The sequence below is a fragment of the Streptopelia decaocto genome (assembly GCF_964273445.1).
Source record: "Streptopelia decaocto genome assembly, chromosome: 5".
In the NCBI taxonomy this organism is placed as follows: Eukaryota; Metazoa; Chordata; class Aves; order Columbiformes; family Columbidae; genus Streptopelia; species Streptopelia decaocto.
Window position 1 is genome coordinate 30,286,160 of NC_138659.1, and position 23,067 is coordinate 30,309,226.

Consider the following 23,067-nt stretch of genomic DNA (forward strand, 5'->3'; position numbering starts at 1 on the left):
TCACGCGGCTTACAGGGGGCGTGTCCAGAAGGGGGGCGTGTCCAAAGGGCGCGTCGCGGCGGCGGGCGGGGGAGCGATGAGCTCCGCGGCCTCACGGGCGGGAGTTTTCTTCCGGGGTGCGGCCCGCTCGGGGGGTTTCGCTTCCGGGACGGCGCGGCGGGCCCTTCCCACCCCCGGCAGGTAGGTCGGTCCCGGCGCGGCCCAGCGGGCCCGGGCGGGGCGGGGCGGGCGCGGCGGGGCGGGGCGGGGAGCCCGGGACCGCCCCACCGGCAGCCGCCGTGACGCCCGCGGGGAGCGGCGCTGAGGGGCGGGGGGTGCGCGGCCGCGCACCCCCCGCCCCTCAGCGCCGCTCCCCGCGGGCCCCCCGGGCTCGCCCCGTCCGTGGGGTTCGGGGGGAGGCCGCTTGGCTCTTGTCAGGGGCTCAAAATGAACCGCGATCCCCGCCCGTTGGGGGAAAAAACCCCAAAAATTGTCAAATCGGCAGTTTGAGCCGAGGGGAGGGTGAGAAAGGCAGCGCCTGTCACCTCAATCCAGACTTACCGCTGGCGTCGTAATTTGGAAGTAGCCAAGTTACAACGATTTTTAGCCAAAAACACCGATGTCTCTCAGTCGCACCTTCTCGGAGGGTCAGACCGTCACCTCCAAATGGAAACGTGCAATATATAAAATCCCAAGGAAGAAGCACATTTTCACAACAGATAACCTAAAAATAAGATTTTTTTCTTTCATTAGCGATGTTTGTTGAACCAAACGCACTTGAAAATGTATCTTTTTTCTTCTTTGAGCTGAATGCACTTTATTATACACTTCGTTACTGGCTCGGTACTATAGACTACACAGGTGTTTTAGGAAAGTGACGTGTTACTATATACATTAGTAAAAGGTATTTATCCTATTTAGCTGCGAAGTCAAAACTGTAGTTTTGTCCTAAGTTTTGCTGCAGAGTGACATCCAGAGTGACCATCGCCGGCCACAGACCCTCCGTCCCGGCTTCTTACCCTGACGGATGGAGACTTTCTCCCCTCACAAGGGTGAAAGGCGTTTTGTGAGATAAGTCAGTCCAAGTCTCAGCTGGTGACACTTTCAAATGGTATTAAAAAGAGATGAAGTGTCTCCGTTTGTCTCCGCAGGAGGTCCCGCTCACCCCACAGGTGGTGACCTCGCAGTCCAAAAAAGGTCGATTTGCCCTCACCAGCCTCTGACTCAGCTTGTCCCCAAAGCCTCTCATAGAATTCCAGCTCCCCCATGCCGAGGTGACAAAGCCCCACAGACCCTTTTCTGCCGCCATCAGCTGCAGGTGGATTTGTCCCTTCCCACAAATCGTTTTTCGGGCCCCCTGGGAGCTCAGCAGTTGGCATATTATTATTATTATCATTATTATTATTATTATTATTTTCCCTTCTCTTTCTGTCCGTCCCCAGCTGACCCCCCTGAGGAAGGGATGTTTTGGGGTTTAGGGCTTTAGAAACTGGTGGTTTGGGAGGATGGGAGATCGCAGGCTCCCCAGTCCCGCAGACATTTGCACGTAGCCGACGTGATTTCGGCTGCACGAGTGTTTCTAACGGTGTAAAGTGAGACGGGTCATTTGAGGAAATGCCTGCGTGTGTTTGACTGCTGCAGGGTCGGTGCCAGAGGTACCAGTCAGCGAGGAAATGACTTATTCAGGTTATTTGCGCTTCCGTTTTTTATTTTGACGACCATCAGTGCAACACAAACTCAGAACAGACAGTGGGGAGAGATGAAGTTGATAAGATTCAGTGTTTCCCTGCGGTTTGGGGTGGGACATCACGTCGGGGTCAGCTAATCCTGACACGGAATGGTGAAGCTCGATTGTGCTCGGGAGAACCCAGTCCCTCCGTGCTACATTTTTCTTTCCATTTTCTTTCCAAAGGGGACAGGGGAGAAAAGTTTTCAGACCTTCTTACAACATCAGAAGGAAAAAATAAACCAAGAAGATACCACCCCCCCGTTCCTCCCCTCTGCATGTTACTCATAACGTTACAGGTAAGACCGTGGGTTTCCTATTTCACCGCGTTCTGCTTTTAACATTGTGTTGACGCGGACCCGTGCACTCTCGTGACTTCCTTGCGTTTTGTGGGTTTTATCGCTTTCTTCTAAAGGCAGAGGAAGGGAAGGAGGACCCTTCAGACATGGTGCTGGTACGCTGCACCCCGTGAAGTTTTGCACACCCCCCATCTCTCATGCCCCAGGGCCAGAGTAATCTCTGCGCACGGCTTCGCGAGATTGACAGGCTGTCCTGCAGCTTCAGGTTTAGTAACATATTTTGCCAAGTTCGCACAAAGTCTGCTCGGGCGTACGGACACGCGCCAGCCTGCGGCGATCATAAGTGAATGAAAAAGACAAGTCTTCCCAAGGTACAAATGCTGTCCTGTGTGCGAGTCGCTTCGATTCAGAGGTTTCTCGGGAGCCTTGGTATTCCCGGCCTGCCTGGAATTGTTTTGGTATCTGCAGCGCTCTGCTTAATCGGCACTTCACACGCCATCCAGCTGCTCACGCCACGAGCGCTCTCTAATGAACGTATTTACTTTGCTTTTTGGGTTTGTTTTCTTTCGGGGTTTTTTGGTTTTGTTTGGTTTTGGGCAAGTTTACGTCTAATTTTGGATCGTTCCAAATGTTGACCATATATGGTCAGGACTCCTTTTCAGAGTTTGCCAAAATGAAATGTGATGATTATAGAAAAATGAATTATGGAAGGGAAACTAGGAGAGCTGGTTTGTTAATCCCCATTGTTCATAAGTTTTTGCTGCGTGCAATGCCTCAAACTACCCAAACCTCGGCTCCTTTTATCAGGGAGTCACTTGTGCCCAGCAGAGTGTCTGATCTGCTGGTATTTAGAACGGGGTTCGGTTCTTTTTCTTTCACTGGCCTGCTATATATTTTCTGCCGTGTGTCAGAAACGCCACGTATGATGAATATTTTGGTTTTAACAATGTGTTTAAGATGCCTCGAGGTCAAATGTGTGCTGGCCAGCTTTTGAAAAGTCTCTGAGGAGGATTTAGGTCCCGGTGTCTCCTTCCTGACTCCTGTTCTACAAAGGAGGGACAGCAATATTCCTTTGCCTTTTCAAAGTGCTTAGAAGGTACAAGTTCTAAGTATTTAAACCCATTATGCAATTGGTTGCCTATTTTTAGTGCCTGAACCATTTTTAATGTTCTTTTTACAATGCAAATGTGCCTTTATCGAGGCTGACGGAATGAACTGTTTCAAGCACGGAAGCCACAGGGAACAGGGCTCTGTTGGGGGCTGGTTTAACATAACTCTTGTGAAAGGTGATGTACGGCACATCGAGATCCGAGAACTGCTGCGAGGCGCTTTTAAATTAAACGGTGAGAGACTTCTCTAAGAATCCCCATGTTTCAAACCGCATGGAAGTAAGTGAAAAATGTTCTGAATGCAAATGATAGAGTAGCTCTGTTAACTATGGTATTTTTGTCCCCGCTTTCCAGTAGGGCCGTGCACCTGCCGCTGGGACAGCCATGGAGAAGAGCGGGAACATTCAGCTGGAGATCCCTGACTTCAGTAACTCCGTCCTGAGCCACCTGAACCAGCTCCGCATGCAGGGCCGCCTGTGCGACATCGTGGTCAACGTCCAGGGCCAAGCTTTCCGCGCTCACAAGGTGGTGCTGGCCGCCAGCTCGCCCTACTTCCGCGACCACATGTCCCTCAACGAAATGAGCACCGTCTCCATTTCCGTCATCAAGAACCCTTCTGTTTTCGAGCAGCTCCTTTCCTTTTGTTACACCGGGAGGATATGTCTGCAGCTGGCCGACATCATCAGTTACCTCACGGCCGCCAGTTTCTTGCAGATGCAGCACATCATAGACAAATGCACGCAGATTCTCGAGGGCATTCATTTCAAAATTAACGTGGCAGAGGTGGAAGCGGAATTGAGCCAGACCAGGACAAAGCATCAGGAGAGACCGCCAGAGTCTCACCGGGTGACGCCAAATCTAAACCGTTCTCTGAGCCCGTGTCACAACACCCCGAAGGGGAGTCGTTTGGGCCAGGTTAGCACCGTGCTGGATATTCGGGAGCTAAGTCCACCCGAGGAGTCCACTAGCCCCCAGATCATCGAGCAGAGTTCGGACGTGGAAAGCAGGGAGCCCATCCTGCGCATCAACAGAGCGGGACAGTGGTACGTCGAGACGGGCATGGGAGACCGGGGCGGACGGAACGACGACGACGTCCGGGTGCTGGGAGGAGTCCGCATCAAAACGGAGAACCTGGAGGAGTGGCTGGGGGCAGAGCATCAGCCCTCGGGAGAAGACGGGAGCAGCGCGGAGGAGGTCACGGCGATGGTGATCGACACCACGGGCCATGGGTCGCTGGGCCAAGAGGCTTATGTGTTGGGGTCCTCCGGGGCCAAAGTGGTCCGGCCGACCAGCAGCGAGATCGACAGGTGAGTTTTCTTTAACTTGGTTACTGCTCTTGGCCATGAGAGAAGATTGTGCAAGATTTTCATGTGGCTGGGTTGGTGGCTTTGGGATGTTTCCCCCTTCTATTTCCTGTGGCCATCTTAAGCATAAAGGAAGTTTTTTTCCTGGTGTTAGGAAGTGTGTCCAGTTTGGGTTATAGTATTTCAGTTGGGCAGCGAACAGAGCAGGATGTCCAGGAGCTGAATTATGAGCACCTAGAGGAGGGCAGGTTGGAGTCTCTACCTCTGGGTGTGTAGCTGAGGTGGGGGTTTTGTCTAAAGAACAGGTTGCCGTTCAGGCTCAGCAGATATCGTGCTCAGCATCGGAATTGAGGTCACGTACAACATGTGTTACGCAAAGTGTTGTTGCAGGGATGCCTTCTGGCCTGAAAACCTGGGGGTGGTTTTGTTTGAGAAACAAGTCGCTCACCAGCTGTAGGTCAAGAGGAAATTTTCTTCCTTGTGGTCCAGGACAAGAGCGGGCCCTGGGTTTACATCTTCTGAAGCAGTTGAAGTGGGGAGCCCATCGCTGTTGGTTTTGAATGGAAGAGCAGAAAGCCTTTACTGAAAATAAGTGGTGAAATCTGCTGTGTTTTGATTCCCCATCCATCTGCTTCCCCTCCGCTACCACCTTTGTTTTCCTGCCCTTTGCTCAGCCCAAAGAACGGATAAGGGGCAGATGGGTTTTGTTTGGGGGTTTGTATTTGTAGGTTTTCCGTTCACATCTGCCTCTCTTCTAGCTCAGTCCTGCTGGTCCCAAGGGGGAGCAGCTACGTGGAAGCAGTGGATATTCTGTCACTTGTCACTTCACAAATCAATGTGTGGGAATGACCATGAGCTGGCCCTTGGGACAGCGATCCTTTCCTCAGTCCTTAACTCTTTTCCACGGAGCAGCTCCCCTTGAGCATCTCTTTTTGCACAGCACACCATATCCACTCTTTCCCATGCGGAATCCACCGCATCACTTTTGTTTCCCACTTGGAAGGCGGAGGAGGGCGAGGGTGGTGACCAAGCGGTGCCCTTACAGAAATGGTTTCTTCTCCTGTTGTGCAGTTCCTGAGTCACTGGGCCCATATTGCTTTACTTGTGATAGTGACTGAAAAGCTCTCTGTGACTGAACTGGAAGCCGAATGACTCAGTTGTATTTTTCAGATGTTAAGACTGAAACCACAGACCAGTATGACTTGTTTTTTCCTTTATATTCGCGCTGTTCCGCCTCCCATGCGTTAGCTGGTGAGGATGAAGAGATGCTATACAGGTGCCTCTATTGCTCACCCGTTGTTCTAAACACCAGAGTGACCTGATGCCCATTAAAAACTCCGTTTACGCTTTTCCCCCACCCCACAGATTTAGCCCTTCTGGCAGCATGGTTGCTGTGACTGAGCGGTACAGATCAAAAAGCGAGTCTCCCGGGCGGATGGATGAGCCCAAGCAGCCCAGTTCCCAGGTAGGCAGATCAAGAAGTTTGCGACTAAATGTTGGCATGGAAGGTGAAGGGGCCTGTGTTGTGATGAAGCGTGTGATATTTCATATTTGCAAGCAAAACCGTGCGTGAAACAAGGACCTCGCACTGTGGCAAAGGGTTTAGTTGCTCACACTGGGAACGTACGCTGTTGGTATATGAGTTAAAAATTATTTGGGCTGTCATTTGGGATTTCGGCCAGATGCCTGGAAAACAGCCTTGTCATTTTGATGTTATTTTGTTGTGGCATACGGTCCGTATCGCAGTGGTAAGTGTGGAACGACCCTGTGTGCCCGGCAGATGAGTAAAGTGACAGCTTGTAATCAAATGACTTTGCTGGAGGCAGGTGAGGGGTTACCAGGCGGCTTTGCCCTTGAATAAGAGCAAGTGAAGCAAGGGGAACAAAATTGCCATTGCTGTCTGCTAACTTTGTAATATGCTTCTGTAAAACAAAAGTTACCTTTTTGTTCCTATTTTGCCAAAGCTTCAGCTTGTGTCCTCAGAATACATCTAGAAAATTTCAGGTCAGGCTAACCCTCTGGGGTAAATGCGACACACAAAGCAATTTTAGTTCTATGTACAGAACAGCTGCTATTATTCCTCTGTTATGAGATGGCCTCAAATGTAAAACCACAGGCTACCATGTACACGGGGAAGTATCATCGCCTTCCACTCTCCTGGTATTGCCGTATCAATGCTAAAAATAGTCTGTGATCCCTGCGGGGTGGTGGAGTGGAAAGAAAGTCCCGTAGTTTAGTGCATCTGCTTTAGTCCAGAGCAGCTCACCGGTGCTTGTACGGTTGGATTCGACGGCACCTGGCACGGTTATGCTGCCAACGGTGTCTGTGCAGCCCCAGGTGCTGGAGGAGAGGCCCTGCTGATCTTACACCGCTTGCTTGTCCGTGTTTGGCATTATCAGGAAACAGCATTAAGACCTGGGGAGGCAAACGCTGCATCCTCCAGCGTGGAGGCGTTCAGGGGACCGACTGTTTGTGCTCATCCTGAATGCGACAGCCAGAGGCGGCCGTCCTACAGCCCGAGCTTGCGGTTTAGGGTTACCCTTGGCTGTTTGTCTTTCTGGTTTCAGAAGATACAGAGGAGCTGGCTGGTCCTTGCTGTGCAAGCCGGGCCAGGTGTGCAAGCTGAGCCTCCCCAGCGATGCCGCAGGGCTGGGGTGCGTGGCACAGCCGTTTAGGCAAGCGCCACTCATTATAAAATGAATCCTGAGTGACACCTGAATAAATACCCATGTAAAGTGACACCCGAAGAGTTTCAGCTATGATTTGTAGTTTATTCCACCTTCGTTTTACTGCAAGCTCATCGATTGGATTCTTTTTTTTCACCTTTAGGATGTAAAAAACAGAACGTGGAATACAGTATTTTGATCAAACTGGCCCAAGTTTTAAAAAAAGTAACACGTACTGACACGTTTGCTGCACAACTCAGTCAGTGGCTAAAAGCTAAAACCTGGCTGGCTGTTCTTCCCCGTATCTAGTGCAGGACTTGGCAGAAGGGGCCATCATAGCAGAGGTTGCTAATTGATTGCTCATTTGTCTTCAGCCCCAAGGCTCCAGTTAAGCACTTAAATGTGTGCTTGAGGTTGAAGATGTTAGTGCTGCTGATTCTGAGGTTTGGCACATGCTTCGGTGCTTTCCTGGCTGGACCGGGGCCGTTCTTCTCTCCTGCAGTTTGTTTTAGGCCGCTCGGTATTTAAATCTCTGCCGCTTCCTTTGCAGGGGGAGGAATCGGCCATGCTGGGAGTGAGCGGTTACGTGGAGTATCTCCGGGAGCAGGAGGTTTCGGAGCGCTGGTTCCGCTACAACCCCCGACTCACCTGCATTTACTGCGCCAAATCCTTCAACCAGAAAGGCAGCCTGGACCGGCACATGCGTCTCCACATGGGCATCACGCCTTTCGTCTGCCGCATGTGCGGGAAGAAGTACACCCGCAAGGATCAGCTGGAGTATCACATCCGCAAGCACACGGGCAACAAGCCCTTTCATTGCCACGTCTGCGGCAAAAGCTTCCCTTTCCAGGCCATCCTCAACCAGCACTTTCGCAAGAACCACCCTGGCTGTTTGCCCCTGGAGGGGCCGCACAGCATCTCCCCCGAGACCACCGTCACGTCTCGGGGGCAGGCGGAGGAGGAATCTCCCCCGCAGGAGGAGGCTGTGGCCGTGGGGGAGACGGCACAGGGATCCGTGTCCACGACCGGGCCGGATTGAAACACGGCTGCCGAGTCTCTGGGGAGAAAGGACCGTCTTCCCGTTTCTTTTGGCTCTAAAGAGTCAGCACCAACCTGGCAGGCTGGTACTGTAATTAGTGCAATGCCACCACTGGACAGAAAGAAGCTCTCACGATGTTGCCAAAATTGCAAAATCTTTCTCTCACGCATCCACACACCCACACGTAGAGTGTTCAAAGTTTTTCTCCCTTATTCCTCCTCCTCTCGGAGAAAAACAAAACAACTGTGTCAATCAACTTCTTATTCAGGGATCGACAGGATTTTACATTTTTTTAATGTTCCGTAGCGATCTGGGACGAACAGTCATTTCTGTTTCTCGACGGCGTTTTGGCCCAGCAGCCAGGTCAGCCGTGCAGAGCCGCTGAGCCCGGCCTATCTGCTGGGCCAGCCCAAGGGGAGAGCAGGGACACGGGGCCGTTGCCTTCCTCCATTCCCCAGGTAGTTAAACGAAACCAAAACGACTGTCCTGGTGGAACTGGCCTTGCCCGAGTGTATTTATCCCTGTCTTATTTTTGGTGTGTCTCTTACCTTTTTGATCTTATTCTTTCAGGGCTTTTGGCTTGCTCATTCCAGGCGCGCGGCCTTAATGCCCCATGTTAAAAGCGGGCACGGCTACAAAGCCATGTTCTAGAGGTCGGCAAAATTTGAAGCAGTTCGGCTACCGAAAGTGAAATTTAGGAGCGGCGAGGCTTGTGTGGGACTCTTGTCGCATTGGGAGAAGGGTCGGAGGTGTCTTTTGGAGGAGGTTGTTCCTTTGCTGTCGCTGATCTGGAGAGTTCAGAGCACTCGGGCGTCCTGAGCGGTTCTTGCTTTGGGTGTTGCCGAGCGTTAGGAGAAGGTTTTCTGGCCTGGCTGAATTGCGGAGTTTGAGGCCTGGCTACCAAAGTCCTTCACCCTTGCTCCCCCCTCGACACGCACTTGATCTTTTCTAACAGCAATACGGTGTACGGAAATGCTGTCGTCCCAGCCCAGCAATCGTGGGTGGTTGCTTTTAAACGTGTTTCTACAAACTAGTTTGATAACTTTTTTTATCGATGAAATGCAAAAAGAAAAGAAAACCCTACTTTATTTCCTCGTAACGGTTCAGGAAACTTAAAAGCAAACGGTTCCTAGAGCAATCACAACCCTGTCCCCTTGCATGGACTTAAACTTTTGTATTCTAAGCAGCTCTGATGTTTAGAGCAAGTTAAGCAAACCCGGAGAGACATGCCTGCGTTGTGTATTGTAGGTCGTGCTTACGTGTTTCATAAACGGAAAAGCATGGGACAGGTAGATAAGTGCAAATATATCGACATCTTTTGAAGAAGTCTTTTAAAAAAATATGCAATACTTTAGGAGTTTTCTCTGGTTCTGATGCCGAGTTGTTGACGGCGGAGGGGGAGAATGAACGACAGGTTGCGCGGATTGGGTTCGGACGTTTGGTTGAAGGAGTTCTCTTGAGGATGCGTGACGTCTACGATAAGGAAGGACGAAGGATCCTTGAGGTGATGGGAGGAACAATGAGACACTGAAAAAGGAATTCACTTGGTCTTGCTTTGCAAAGCAAGCCTGGCGAGCGCTCGGAGCGTCGTGGGCTTGGCGGGCAGGAGACTTACCGAGGGAAAATAAAGCCCCGCAGTCTGACTGCACCATTTTGGGCACATGGAAACCTCTCCAGCCCTTGCTTCCCCCACCCGCAAACTGGGACTTGGGATCGTTTTCCTGCCCCTTCAGAGGGAAGGATTGGAAGGAGGGTGATGTATTCCTGCCTGGCTTTATGTATTTTTCCTCTTTTATAAGCGAGGGGTCTCACTGTTCCTCCCAGTTCTCTCTCAACAAGCAGACGTGGCTGTAATGTTCTGTTTGTGTGTGGGGAAGGGCTTGGTGCCAGGATCGCGTCTAACGGGGACGTGCTCCTCAGAGAAGAACCTTTGCAGGTTACAAAGTACCATTTCATTGACCATTTCAAACAGGAAAACTGATCTTTCACCTCCGTTTTCCTTCTGTCCCTTCTTCCTCCTCTCGTGTCAAGTGAACGGTTTTCTAGTGGCCGCTCGAGGGACCAGCCCTGCTGGGTTTCCCGTCAGAGGTCAAAAAGAATTGTACTGAAACGGTAACGTTGCCAGAGAGCAGTCGCAGAAGCTGAGAGATGGGAGGGTGAGGAGGAGCGGAGGTGTGTAGGGTATGCTGCTTTAGTTATAGCTTTTGAAGTTACCAAAAATCCAAAAGAAAAAGAAAAAGAAGTTAAAAACTTTGAAATCCTATCCTGTTCACACTAGAGAGCATCAAAAGTTACTTTTAGTTGCTTAAAAGATTTTAAAGTGTTTTAAAGTAGAACTTTTAAAAGAATACTACCAAACTATAAAAACATAAAGTTATTTATATACATATATTATATATAAATATAGTGGGAAAGTTTCCCTGCTAAGCTTGCTGTGAAGAGAAGGGTGAAGGTGCAGTAACTGCTATCCAAGCAACACTTTTCTGAAAGAACAGACGGCAACCGCTCCACGGAAGCGCAGTGATGAGGGGCCGACAGAAACTGGTGGATGTCGTGATTCGCGCGGCACAGCCGTGAGTTTCCTGAGCAGGCGTTGGTTTTACTGTATCGATACTGTGAACGGAGGAGCGTCCCAGCCGCCCGGGATGCCGATTCACCGCTTTCAATTTGCCAGGTTGAAAACCGTGAAGTTGGTCCTTCATATCGTGCTAGGCTGGTCTGAAAACAAAGCTTGTGAAAGGTTTTTCTTTTATTTTGGTTTTCCTCTTTTATGTTTATTTTTGTTATTATTTTTGGTGCAGAGGTTGCCACTGTATAAACAATCATTTCTGATTGCATGCAAAAGAGCCAATATTCTTGCCCGGGCCTCGCTGAGGTGAAGTTTATAGCTTGTAGCTAGAGTCAGTATAGGGTATGGTAGCGGGAATCATTTTAATATTATTTCTGTACATTTAATGGATGTGTATGTGTATGTACGTGTGGGAATCATGATGTCTCTAATGTTTTCTTGAACAGCGCTGGAAGCAGTTTAGGCCCATCCGCACTAGAAGATGGAACCAGTTCAGAAGGAATCATTTCGTTATTAATCTTTTCTTTCGGTGGTTGACTTCCTCAGTGCAGATGAGGCCGAGGTTCGAGAAAAAAGGGCTTGGAGGTCATATACGGTATGGAAAAAACCTCATGTGAATTTTCCAGCAGTGGTGTAGCTACTTGGAGCTGCTTTTAGCAGCAGAACGCGACCATCTCTCGTTGCCTCTCCACCAGTAAGCTGTGGTGTCCTCCACGGCTGCGCCGAAGCCGCGGAGAATCAGTTGCCGGCTTTCCAAGTGCAAACGCTTCCGCGGTGGGTCGAGGCACGGCTTTGCATTTCCACGCCTAGCCGCAGCTTTCTCCCCTCTGCCAAAACTGTGATTTCAACTGTGATTTAAGGAGGATGTGAAGAGAACTCTGTCGTATTTTAATACCTCTGTATGTAACGTTTCTGTCCGCTTCAGAGTTAGAGCTTCCTAACGCGTTTGTTCGCTCACCTCAGGCAACAGAGGGAACGCGCTCTGATTTCTGTGGTTTCCCTTCTCAGAAGGTGAACACATTTCTTAGTTCTTTGCTGCGGCCGAGAAGCCTTTCAAATGTGAAGCGCTGCGGTGATCTTGAGCCTGCAGAAAGCCCCGGCGCCAAGTCACCGCAGAGCAACGTGACGGTCGCCGTGGCCGTTCCCTGCTGCTGCCAGGTTCCCTGTGAACAGCTGTGAAAATAACCAGAATTGTGTTAATACTGTGCTGCTGCTTTGGGGAAAAGCTAATCTTCCGCTCGGGAGGATAACCGATGTGAAGCTGGGGAGAGGGAAAAAGCACAAGGTCTTTTTTGCTCTCCGGCGGTGGGAGTGTGTGAAAGCAAAACCGTGCCTCTGATTTCCAGCAGCTAGACAAGAGAAGGATGAGTGAGGAGGCTTTATGAAATGTGAATTTGTAACAGGAGGCTGAGAAAACGCTTAGGGCCGCTTTGTAAGATCCAGGGATATCAGCCTGGTAGGATCCGAGCAGCTGATGCGGCCGGGCTGGGCCTCACGTGTCCTCCCAGTGTTGTCCGGCCATCGGGTTCAGTCCTACATCTTCTCTACAATATTTCCAAGCTGTGATCTGTGAAATTGAACTTTCAGAGATTTGGGTGGTTGAAAGGCAGGAGGAATAGAAAGTGTTGTGTCTCTGCTGCTGTTTGAAATCCATCTGTCCCATCTGACAGCTCTTTGGAGCTGGAACTGTGTTTGAACGACCTGCGGTCTTGCTGGAAAGCGTGGTAGGGAGGGTACAGAGCCAGGAGTTCAGCCCTCGGGGAGATCAATGTTGAAATCAATGGATGGGACAGATCTTTCTGCTTGTCCTGCTCTGTTTTGTGACAGCTGGGTGAATTTGTTTTCCAGGGCAGGCTGTGCCGTGTCTCTGCGATGTGGTAATGTCACCTAAAAGTGCAGTACCCGGTTCAGTAAATGCTTCTACGCAGTCCGGTCTTGGAGCAGAGTCCTTCTGCCGCCTTCAGCCCTAACAAAGCATTTGCAAGAGCAGAGTTGTAGCTTTTATAGCATTTGCTGCTGACTTCATCTCTCCCGCAGCACCCAATGTGTAAATCGAAAGACAGCTGGAAAGGTGGAGTTTGGGTGGATGGGAGTTTGTGAAGTAGACCGAGTCATGCACCTTTAAAACCAACAAAAACTAGCACCCCTTAAACTTAGTCTTTAAACTTTATAACATTTTCCTCTCCATGACGTGCCTGCCAATTTAGCTGTACCAGCATCCGCATATTTCTGCGGATTAGCGACACCAAATACCGTTGTTGCTCTACTGGAAATATTTTGGGGATGGGAGAAGTCAAGGAGCTGTAATTCAGGAGACTTCTAATTTTTGCCAAGGTTTGGGCTCTCGATTTCCCCGGGACCACAGGCAGCAAGTCTGGGCTCTATCGATGGCGCTCAGAGCTTTGACGCCTTCAGTGGAAGGGCCTAAAGAAAAGCTCAGTTTTAATCATCATCATTCAAAGGATATTTTAATATCAAATACATACATATATATGTATGTACATTTATAGATAGATATATATATTTGTAACCAAATAAAAGCTAGAACTATGCAAACGCTACTGGCTGTTGCTTGAAACTAATGTCTACCAGAACACTTTGGAATAGGGTAGATTTGTTCAGGTTTATTTTCTTTTTAAATAAAACGCAGCAGGCCAAAGTTTTGCTGTGGTTAGTCTTACTAGAAACTTAGGTTATTCCTAATCTGGAACCTGCTCAAGTGGCTTTTAAAATTATCTGAAGAATCCTGCCATCTCTAAAATATTTCCACCTGCTTTGGTATTATTGCTACCAGGCTTTATTTTGTGAAACATAGGAAAACATAGAGGCTGGGATGAGGAGAGATGGAATGTGATGTTTGGGGCGGTAGTTTGAAGAGAAGTAGAATCAAGGAGGAACTGGGAGCATTTTGGTTTGGACGTAGGGTTGATTTGGCTTTGAGGAATCCTCCTACTTGTGCAAACGCTGAGGTGGAGGCGGCGATCGGAGCATCACCGGCTTGGATTCTGGTGTTGGGAATCCGCCCGCTGAATCCGGTGGTACCGGAGTTTAGTCTGCTGGGAGAAGTTTCTTGTGGTTTCTACCATTTCTTTGTGTCAGAGCCGATCTTTGCTTTTAGGATTAACTGTAACCTTCAGTGACTTTGGACTTTTTATTCCTGAGGACTGTAGAAAATTCAGGTTTCCGATAACATTATCCTCATCCCAACTGTGAACAAGTTACTACTGCTTCTTATAATTTATTGTCTTTCTGTTCCTGAACGTCTGTGTGATCCAGCTGTTCACCAGCGCCACTTTCCAGCACTTCATTAGCTTTTATGCACAGGGAATTGTTGCAATGGATACGTTGACCACGCTAGTTGGAAGAGTAGAAGCCTTTGGAGAATGACTTTTACTTCCTCTAGCTGTCATTAGGGAGTGCACACACACATACCTGTATATACATATATATGTAGACATATATAAAGTGTTTCGATATAAACTCATTTAGCATTATTCTTACTTAATTTATATTTTAATCCAGTTGTAAACCAAAGTATTACTGCTTGTCAAATGATGCGTCTCAGAAATAGGAGGAACCTTTTCAGATGGGAGCCCTGAGAGATCTTTGCTGGCAAAAATGTGGATACGAATAAGACTTAGGAACATGTGCTGATGAATCCTAGAGATCTGCAGCCTTGGGAGGATTTCAGACTGACTTGCTGGGTAAAGTTTGGTGCTGGCGAGGTCAGTGTGAGTTATCATTTAAAAGCGTGGCTTGGTGACCTCTCTGCAGCTGGACTTTTGCATCAGAATCACTTTGGAGTCTCTGCTGCCCTCCTGGTTACAAAACCTGGGGCTTCTGCCCTGCCTCTTGCATTGGGGTGCTGTAAGGAGGCTCAAGGACTTGCCTATAGAATGCCTTAAAGAAATCCCCTGCAAGGGAAAATGAGGCAGGAATTTAGGTGCGGGTTTGCTGTAGAAGCTGTAAGATGGATCTAAAATGATTCTGCGTGGTCCTCTGCCCGACCCTTGCCTTGTACACGCAGGGTCTGGGTGCATTCTTGTAAAAACACGTGTAAAAGAGGGGACAGGCTGTCTCGGCGCTGGTTCTGCCCCCATTCCCTTTGTTTTGCTGTTCCGTGCTGCGGTATCTGATAAGGGTCGGAGCCGAAGGTGTTGGTGGAGCTGGAGGCTTGGGAATTGCAAGGTTTTTCACAATACTTAATGTTTTTGTAGGAAAACAAGTATGTTCTGGCAAGCCTAGAGATGGAGAAGACAGCAGATCCGACTGTAGCCTGGCACAACTGGGAGCTAGAGAGAACAGGCCACAGAAACGAACACTAACGTATTTAGTGTCTAATTTACAGTTTTAGAAAATAGGTTTTTGCTATTTACTGATGTCTAGAGGTGCTTTTTTTTTTTTCAGTAACCTCCGTGGAGGTGCATGTTCTGCTGTCACCGATGGAAATAAATAGGTTCAAAGATAAAATCTTCCTGATTCTTTTGTGCTGGGCAGTAACTGCCTTTCCAAGGAATGAGCAAACGCTGTGAACAAATTCCCCTCTAACAATCTCCCGCAGGCTCGGCAGCGGCTGCGCTTCCTCCTGCTCTTCTGCTCAGCCTGCAGGGTCTCTTTGTAGAGAAGACTTCCCTGCATCCTTTATTTTGAGCAAGGTGATGGTCCGTCTACCTTTGTCGATCGAGTAGGTTCATCTAACGCTCCCCAGCAGGATCCATGCGTAGTTGCAGCTCATGGTACATCAAACCAGCTACATGCAGTACAATTTTTAGCAGCTAGATCTGGTAAATATAAAAAGACTGCAAGCTAATCTAGTTCTAATCGTAGTCGCCAGGTACCACGGGTTGAATATAAGACCTTTTCTGTGCCATGTACCGTACCAGTGCATAGCAACGTCAAATTCCCTTTGCTTGGGCATCGTGTAAGCAACCTCAGTGCATATACATATATATCATTTTTCTTTTAACAAGGAGGTAGCCCTTTCCACTTAAAATTTCCCAAGTTGATTATAAAGTAGCACTGGTGTCAGTACACAGAATCCTGTGTTTCCTCGGTGTTCAGTGGGCTGGTGGAACGTAAGGCTTTGGGTGAGGGGGTTGTGAATGCTGCTGGCTCGCCCCATCATCATTCTGATGGCTTTGGACATGGACCAAAAACTACTATTTATTTTAAAGCTTTAATTCTTTTCATGGAAACGTTGAAAAGTCTTAGCTCCCTCCCTAATGATTTTATGTTCTGTTAAATTCTCATCTGGCATCAGTTTGTGATGTATGAACAATTTCTATAATACTCACCAGAAGGACTTCGGAGAAGGTTTAAAACCTGTGTCTGTAGGAGGTGATGGTTGTAACGTGTTTTTTCTGCTGCCGTAGAGGCTGGGAGGCACGAGGAAGGGTGTTTGTGGAGAGCCGGTCCCTGTCGCGGTGCGGATTGAGTTGCCGGTGGGATTTTCTAGGGATATTCTCCTCGTGGCTTCCCATTGCGTGAGCACTTCAGCTCCCCAATTCGGTAACAAACACCTGATTCCGCTGCCTTCGGCATCAGGAACACAGTCAGCACCGACGGACAGCACAGGGAGCCTGCAGGGGGATCTTAGGAAGGGAATCGTGAACCAAACAGTTGGGTTTGTCAAAGGCTTTTGCAAATGCAGAGTTCAACCTGCTTTTGGCAGGGCGGTGGAGTAGGTCTGGGGGTTTGGGCTGTTAACTTCTATTCAGATCCTTGTTTCTGCAGGGTGAGATGGGCCGTTTCAGAAATTTGGGCAAGGAAAAATGGTAGCGTTTGAACACTGTGTTCTCATTCCGGGTTTCCACTAAGACCCACAGCAGGTATGTCAATGCCATCGATGGCGTGGATGGGGAGCCGGGGGGTGCTGGGGCCCCGGGCTAGAGATGCCCCACGTAAATGGGTACCTTTGAAAACCAAAAGGATGGTGAACTATTCCCAAAGTGGTCTGAGCTGTGCCCGTTGAACTTGCAGGGCAGGTGTTTTCTGCTAAGCTGGCTGAGAGAACTGTTCAGCCTGGAGAAACAGCAGCTTAAGGGAGAGCTCAGCACCACATGCCAGTATTTTAACAGGTGGCTGCAAAGCAGATGGAGACCCCTTGTTACAAGGGGGCCCATGGAAAATATGAGGGGTGATGGGTACAAGTTACCCCCGCGGAGATTCCGATTGGACACAAGTGGGAAGTTTTCCCCTATGAGAACAATCAGCCATTGGAATCATCTCCCACAAGAGTGGTGGATTCCCCAACACTGGACACTTAAAGTTCAGTTGGATAGGGTGCTGAGCCAGCTTGTCTAGACTACGCTTTTGCCAAGAAACGTTGGACCAGATGATCCTTGTGGTCCCTTCCAACCTGGGGTTAGTGTTGGGAGAGGAGTGGGCATGGAGGGAAGGAGAAGAATACTGTTAATCCAAACCTGGTGATGGGGACCTGCTTACATCATGGAGAGCGTGATTCACATCACACCTCTGACAAAGCCGCTTTTATTGTATTTCCTTAGAAGTTTTTAGGAGTGGTGGCAAATCTCCCTCCAGCCACAGACTTGTTGCCCTTTCCCAGTGCGCTGGTGAGCGCCGCAAAGGCTGCAGCCCACAAAACGACAGAGAACAGCAGCACTTCCACCACACAGATGTTTGCCTGGGTCAGCTGGAGTTTCTTCAGATAGCCAGGGACACGCCGTCTGAGTCGTTCTCATGGGGAGATCTGCAAAGTGCAAACAGAAATAGCAAGGAAAGGAGGCTGGCTTAGCAGGGAGGAGGGAGACACCCTAAATAAGCAGGGGCTCATCTGTTTTCAGCACTGGCTGGGGCTATTGGCAGTGAAAACCAAGAGGAGGTGTGGGCAGAATGAAAAAGCTGTCCTACGGCGCTAGAGCGTCACCCGCGTTCTCTGGCCTGGAGCCATGAATGGGGGCAAAGGAAAACCAGTGAGTCGCTGGCGGAGGCAGGTTTGCTCTGAAGGCTGGAAATGGAGAGCACCAGACAGATTTCAAAGTGCCGTTTTCTGGATGTTACATTTTCTAGCGTGCGTTCAAGCTGTTGTAAACCGAAGTTTGCTTCCGTTCCAGCGCTCTCTGCTTGTACCCGTGTCATTTCTTCTGTTTAAACTCAGCAGCCAAGGGGACGCTGCAGAGAAGACGGAGCCAAACTCTTCTCAGAGCAGGCGGTGGAAAGAAGAGCAGCGGTAGGCAGGAGGTTATACCAGCGAGATTCAGGTTAGGTATTACATTTTTTCACTGTGAGTACAGCCAAACGGTATTGGAACGGGTTGTCCGGAGAGGCTGGGAAGTCTCCATCCTAGGAGATACTTCAGACTTGATCAGGCGAGAGTTAGTCCTGCTTTGAGGGGGGAGGCAGGGCTGGGGCCCCAGGGTCCCCCTCCCAACCTCCCTTTTTCTGGGCTTCTCCATCACTCCCCTGGAGTATAAAATATCAACCCGCCACCTGCTGCAAAACGCAAGGCAAAGGATAGTGGTTTATCCTACCAGTGTATTCCAGTTACCATTTTTTTCGTTTGTTAATGATTAATCCGTGAAATAGCATCTTGGGTGCCACAGTCTGTGGAATCCAGCAGCTCCCTATGCGTGACTGCAGCCTCCGGGTTCCTGTTTCCATCGGACCACACCAAGCTGTATTGTTGTTAATTTTTTTAGTGTTATAACGTAAAAATGGGCAGCTTTAATGGGCTTCCTAGTTCATATCAGTTAAGCTTTTGAAACGTATTCAGGTATCTTTTAAATACTGCTGTGTAAGTTCCTTGTTTAATCTGACATATTCTATTATTTTACTGCAGTTATCTAAGGCAGTACTTTAAAACAAAGAAAATCAGTGCATTAATTATTTGCAGACTGTCAGCAATGTTAAGCCTCCATCTTTACTTAGTTTTTGTCAATGTACTTAACCCCCCTTCCTCCTCAGATCTATGGTTACGTGTCTTCGTTATTTTTATATTGTAGTGAAGCTTATTTATTTAAACCTTCCAGTTACCTTTGCAGTCAGACCCAGTACCATTGGCTATGAAACTGTGAAACTAATTAGAAGCAAAAAAATGAAGCTAGATTGGTTAGTTTTACTACTGTTTGTAAAATAGCAGCATAAAACAAGAAAAATACGATTGAAATTGCTCAGTCTGGGGCAGGGGGAGGAATCGTAACACTACAGCTGAGAAGCTTCTTGGAAATGAGTTTTAAGCTGATGCTGTTAGTTCCCTGGTCAAGTTTAAAAAGTTGGGTTTAGCCTGAGGGCTATGTTGGGGTCCATTCGTTCACCCACGCGCCTGGGGCATTGGTTTGAGATGGGAGTTTGTGCTCCCGTTGTGCTGTTTTCTTAGCGCTTACACGTCTAAGGAAACTCTGTGGATTACTGTGAAGCTTTTACTTAATACTTTATTGCGCATCAGAAAGTTTTGAGAGCTGGAGCTGTGCTGTTTGGGAAGCAATTTTCTGGATTGCAGGTGAATTTGGGATGGAGAGCAGAATTTTGTCATAGCTTTTGCTTAAGACTAATTCCTTTCGGCTCCCCTGGAGTTCTTGCCTGGACAGAAAGCTGATGGGCAACAGCTTCCAGAGCGACGTTGTCACAGGCAAGCACCTCCAGGAAATCATCTGAAGCAAAAGGGGAGTGTTGTCACAGAAATAATGCACGTTTCTTTTGTGTTCATGTACGTAAAATTGCTGACAGTTCGGACAGGCCGAGGGGTGCGAGAGTAATCCCACTTGGTGGCAAAACAGGGACTTTTCTGAGTTAGGAGAAGAATAATACGCAGCTGTATGTTTTGTCGGAACGTATTCCTCACCTTGTGCCCCACGCTCACAGGGAGGCTCAGCGAAGAGCAGGAGGAGACTGTATCAGAGGTTAGTTGGCAGGAATGAAAGCAAGTTATTCAAAGTACTGCTTTTGTCTAAAAAACGATGCGGTTTTCCCCTGAGCTTCTGGTGTCTCCAACAGGAGCTGAAGCTCCCAGTTGTCTGCAGAGCCGCCCTCTGCGCCCCCTTTCCCCCGTGTCACCCCATTTCCCTGTACAACACTGTGAACGTGACACTGGGAGCTCTTTGTAACGTTTCCACTCAAACTGCCCAGAGCATGAAACGCTGTCCCACGTGGTCACACCACGATGCTGTAGCGGATGAGCTGTGACAATAACCCCCAAAGAGAGGCCCTGGTGATCAAGCGCTTCCTCGCCGAGCAGGGAAGAGCAGAGTATCAGAACAGGAGTTAACAACGTAAGCGGCTTCGTATAGCAATTTACTAATCAGATTTCATTTCGTAATGAACTAAACTGACAATCAATTCCTAAAAATATAGAAGCCTCTTAGAGGGAATAGTCAAGTATGTCTTCAACAGAAAGATTTAACTGGGATAACTTTTAATAAGGAGCACAGGATTTATTTTCCTTTCCTTTTTGTTTTTTGAGCAATCGCTCTAGAAATTACGTTGCGTTAAGCAGCAGAAGATTCACAGGACAGTAACTACCTCTCTCTCTTGGAGTGCTGAGGTTACCACGCTACACACTCTATCAGCAAAGCTTTCACTTAACACAAAATAGGTTTGTATTTCCTTACCTCTGTGTTTCAGAAATGCAGGTCTGCTCTGTAAAGTGACTCTATGAAAATGGCATCTGGCAGGAGCAGGGGGGGACCTTTCGTGGTGCTTCACCCCCCGTTTCTCGCTGTGACCCTCACGGGTTCGCTCTGGGGCTGTGACAGCTCGTGGCGGCTTTGTTTGCGTTATTTCACGTATTTCTGCGTTATAACAAAGTGTCCTGCGGGCCAAAGGCTGCTGCGAGCTCAGCTTCCTGCACTGGGAAATTAATGAACGGTGTGGAAGGTAAGAGGAGAATCCATCTCCCTCCCGCCTCCAGGGGAGTAGGCAGCAAGGAAAGAAAAGCAATAAAATAAACAAAACACTTTTATATGTTGGTCATTAGTCAGCAGATCTAACTCTGCGAATTTATATAGCTATATATATGTAAGAATACATACAAGAGAGCAGATCTCTCGTGTGAAAAGGTGCCATTTTTTTTTTCTAAACGAGAGTCCCTTTCCAAACTAGAACAGCACTTTAAATAGGTTCCTCTTAGAAAAATAAAAAGAAGAAAAAAATAAGAAAAAAATAATTAAAAAAAAATCCTTTACTGAAGAAATGCACTTTAAACCGTAGGATGAGCGTGGCTGTCGCTGGCACGCAGCGACATAATCGGTCAAAAACTCACCCCACCCTTGCCTGTAAAGAACATGTAAATCCCATTTATTCCAGGTCAGAATTCACACCCAGTGACAACGCAGCAGACGGCCCGTCCACAGGCGCAGGGCTGAGCTGAGCGAGCAGAGCCACCACAAAGTTGTTACTGGGATTGTTGTGGTGGTTTGGTTTCTTTTTCCTCATAATGTGGATATGGAACCCTAGTCAGTTCAGTATTTTTTATTTTCAGTCCAAGTTTGTCTGTCCCACATTGATTCTGCTCTGAGCCGGTTTGCAGAGTAACCATTTGTAAGAAAAATTGTGCTGTCGCCTTCAACTGTTCATATATAAATCAGGCTTTTTAGGACAGGTGTCCTAACACTCAAGACTTCCTTTCACAGTTAAGAAGTTTCCTGCTGTACTAATTATCCTCCTTTTGTTTTTTAATTAATGGTTTTTTTTGGTTGCAATCCTTTTTCTCAAAGAGAAGTAAAAAGTCAGTGTTCACACTAGTGTGCAGTAGGTTGAACCGTGAGCCTGCTGCGTGTACCTTGTGGCGATCAGACTGTTCTGAAGTGATGGTACAAGCTGTTCCCAAGCTGGTCCTTCACCATCACCTTCCTCTTCCTCCTCCAGCGCTGCTGGAGGGGGTGGGCAAGGGTGGGGGAGAACCAGAGCTGGGGAAGGGGGAAAGAACACAATGGTAGAGGGGACTGTACAATTGCAATGAAAGCAGTTTAGCAAAACAATTTTTTCTTAAAAAAAGCTCCTGTTGGACAGCTTTAAGAACAATGTGAATGAAAACTTAGCAACTTGGGTAGGAATCTTGGAAAATTCTATAAATGTATACTTGAAATTCTGTTTGTATTAAAAAGAAAACAAATTGAATTTTCTTCTTTCTTTTAACACTGTGTAAAAGAACATTATGCATGTGAGTGGTTTGAGAATTAAATGGTTTAATACTCAGGTTGTCGTCTCTGTTTTGTACCTGACAGGGCCGGTCTGACATTGCTGTTTGCTGCCACTTCAAAGGGTGGTGTGACACAGCTCTGCGCTGCCCTGAGCTCAGCAGTGCAGAGCAGCTGGGCTGGCACAGGCTGCTTGTCCTGCTGTCTTATGTGATTTCTGTCCTTTTTCTTTTAATGAGCTTTGTGTCATCAATTCCAACAGCTCAGCCCTTTTCGGTCTCACCGGGTGGAGAAGGCACTGTGCTCTCACTGCCAGCCCAGTGCCCGGTTCCTCTCGCAGCAAGATGACATCCTGGGTTTGGTTTCATGGCAGGGACACCTCCAGCCCTCCTCTTCCACCAGCCTTCACAGCCCCAAGCACAACCAGAAATGTAGAGGTTACACGAGGAGGTTGTACGTTTTTGGAGCTGCACCAGGAGGTAAGGAAGCAGAAGATGGGATCCAGCAAGAACAGACACAGCGGTGCCTGCCAGAGTAGGATGCGGGGGGGAGAATTTCTGAATTTGGTTGATGTGTCAGCTCCGTGACACAGAGGAGGTGACTCTCCGTGTCCCAACCACTTGCAACACACAGATGCTCAAACCTTCCTACTGGATCACAGAGGAAAGAGGGCAACAAAACCTTCCAAACCTACAGAGATGTTCCCAGACGTGACCAAACACCTTTCCACACCAGTTCTTCCCCAGGCTGGCACATCTAACTTAGCTCCCTCATTGCTTGGGAATTGCTGCCAAGAGGACGCCTTGATCAAGGCAGATGTTTGATCCTACAAAATCCAGAGTAAATGGCACACTAGGGAACATCGTGGACTGGTGTTTGAGCAGCTGTCTGCACACAACACTTCTGCAACATGTACTGATAACAGAACTGTGCTTCACTGCCCTTCTTGTTGGAAAAAGCTGCTGTAAATGTAGAAGATCTTAGAGGAAAGCTCACCACATGCTCTTCTGCACCTTGAAGACAACCCTGTCCAAGGTCCCACAGCAGCATGGCCACGCTGGGTGGACCAGAGATGGGATCAGACACGTGGCATGGCAGCAGGCCATGACACCTCAGCTCTAGGAGTAAACTCACAGGTGAAATATCAGCTTTTTAACAGACTTATGGATGTTGTTTACCTTACCCAGGCACTGTTCATAGACACCTCTGCTTTTAACTTTTAGCATGGACCTCATTTAAAGCTTACTGCTCAGAGAGACAGACTCAAAGCCTCAGCTGCGTGA

General features: G+C 48.4%; 1 protein-coding gene and 1 long non-coding RNA gene across 4 annotated transcripts in view; one reads left to right on the forward strand and one right to left on the reverse strand.

Moving 5' to 3' along the window:
* LOC309440366 overlaps positions 1–23,065 on the reverse strand; it is a 33,100-nt gene extending 10,035 nt beyond the window's left edge. The window contains exons 1-2 of one of the 2 annotated variants that reach the window (XR_014184177.1): positions 20,258–23,065; positions 8,671–17,400 (exon numbers count right to left, since the gene is read on the reverse strand). This is a non-coding gene — a long non-coding RNA (uncharacterized lncRNA). Of the gene's footprint in view, positions 1–8,670 lie in introns of both variants that reach the window. The other variant, XR_014184178.1, reaches the window with a different exon arrangement.
* Positions 63–8,664, forward strand: ZBTB37 (zinc finger and BTB domain containing 37). Of its 2 annotated transcripts, none has more exons than XM_082053925.1 (5): positions 63–180; positions 1,892–2,004; positions 2,121–4,420; positions 5,783–5,882; positions 7,634–8,664. In XM_082053925.1, exons 3-5 carry the CDS (start codon positions 3,498–3,500, stop codon positions 8,120–8,122), a joined length of 1,512 nt encoding a protein of 503 aa, XP_081910051.1. In that variant the 5' UTR covers positions 63–180; positions 1,892–2,004; positions 2,121–3,497; the 3' UTR covers positions 8,123–8,664. The 2 variants fall into 2 exon arrangements, with proteins under 2 accessions (XP_081910051.1, XP_081910052.1); XM_082053926.1 differs by having other exon boundaries at positions 3,468–4,420.
* Positions 23,066–23,067: the final 2 nt, after the last annotated feature.

Coding starts and splice junctions, on each gene's coding strand:
- ZBTB37 (XM_082053925.1), top strand. CDS start 3,498: ATGGAGAAGAGCGGGAACATTCAGCTGGAGATCCCTGACTTCAGTAAC. Junction 4,421..5,782: donor ACCAGCAGCGAGATCGACAG/GTGAGTTTTCTT, acceptor CCCACCCCACAG/ATTTAGCCCTTCTGGCAGCA. Junction 5,883..7,633: donor CCAAGCAGCCCAGTTCCCAG/GTAGGCAGATCA, acceptor CTTCCTTTGCAG/GGGGAGGAATCGGCCATGCT.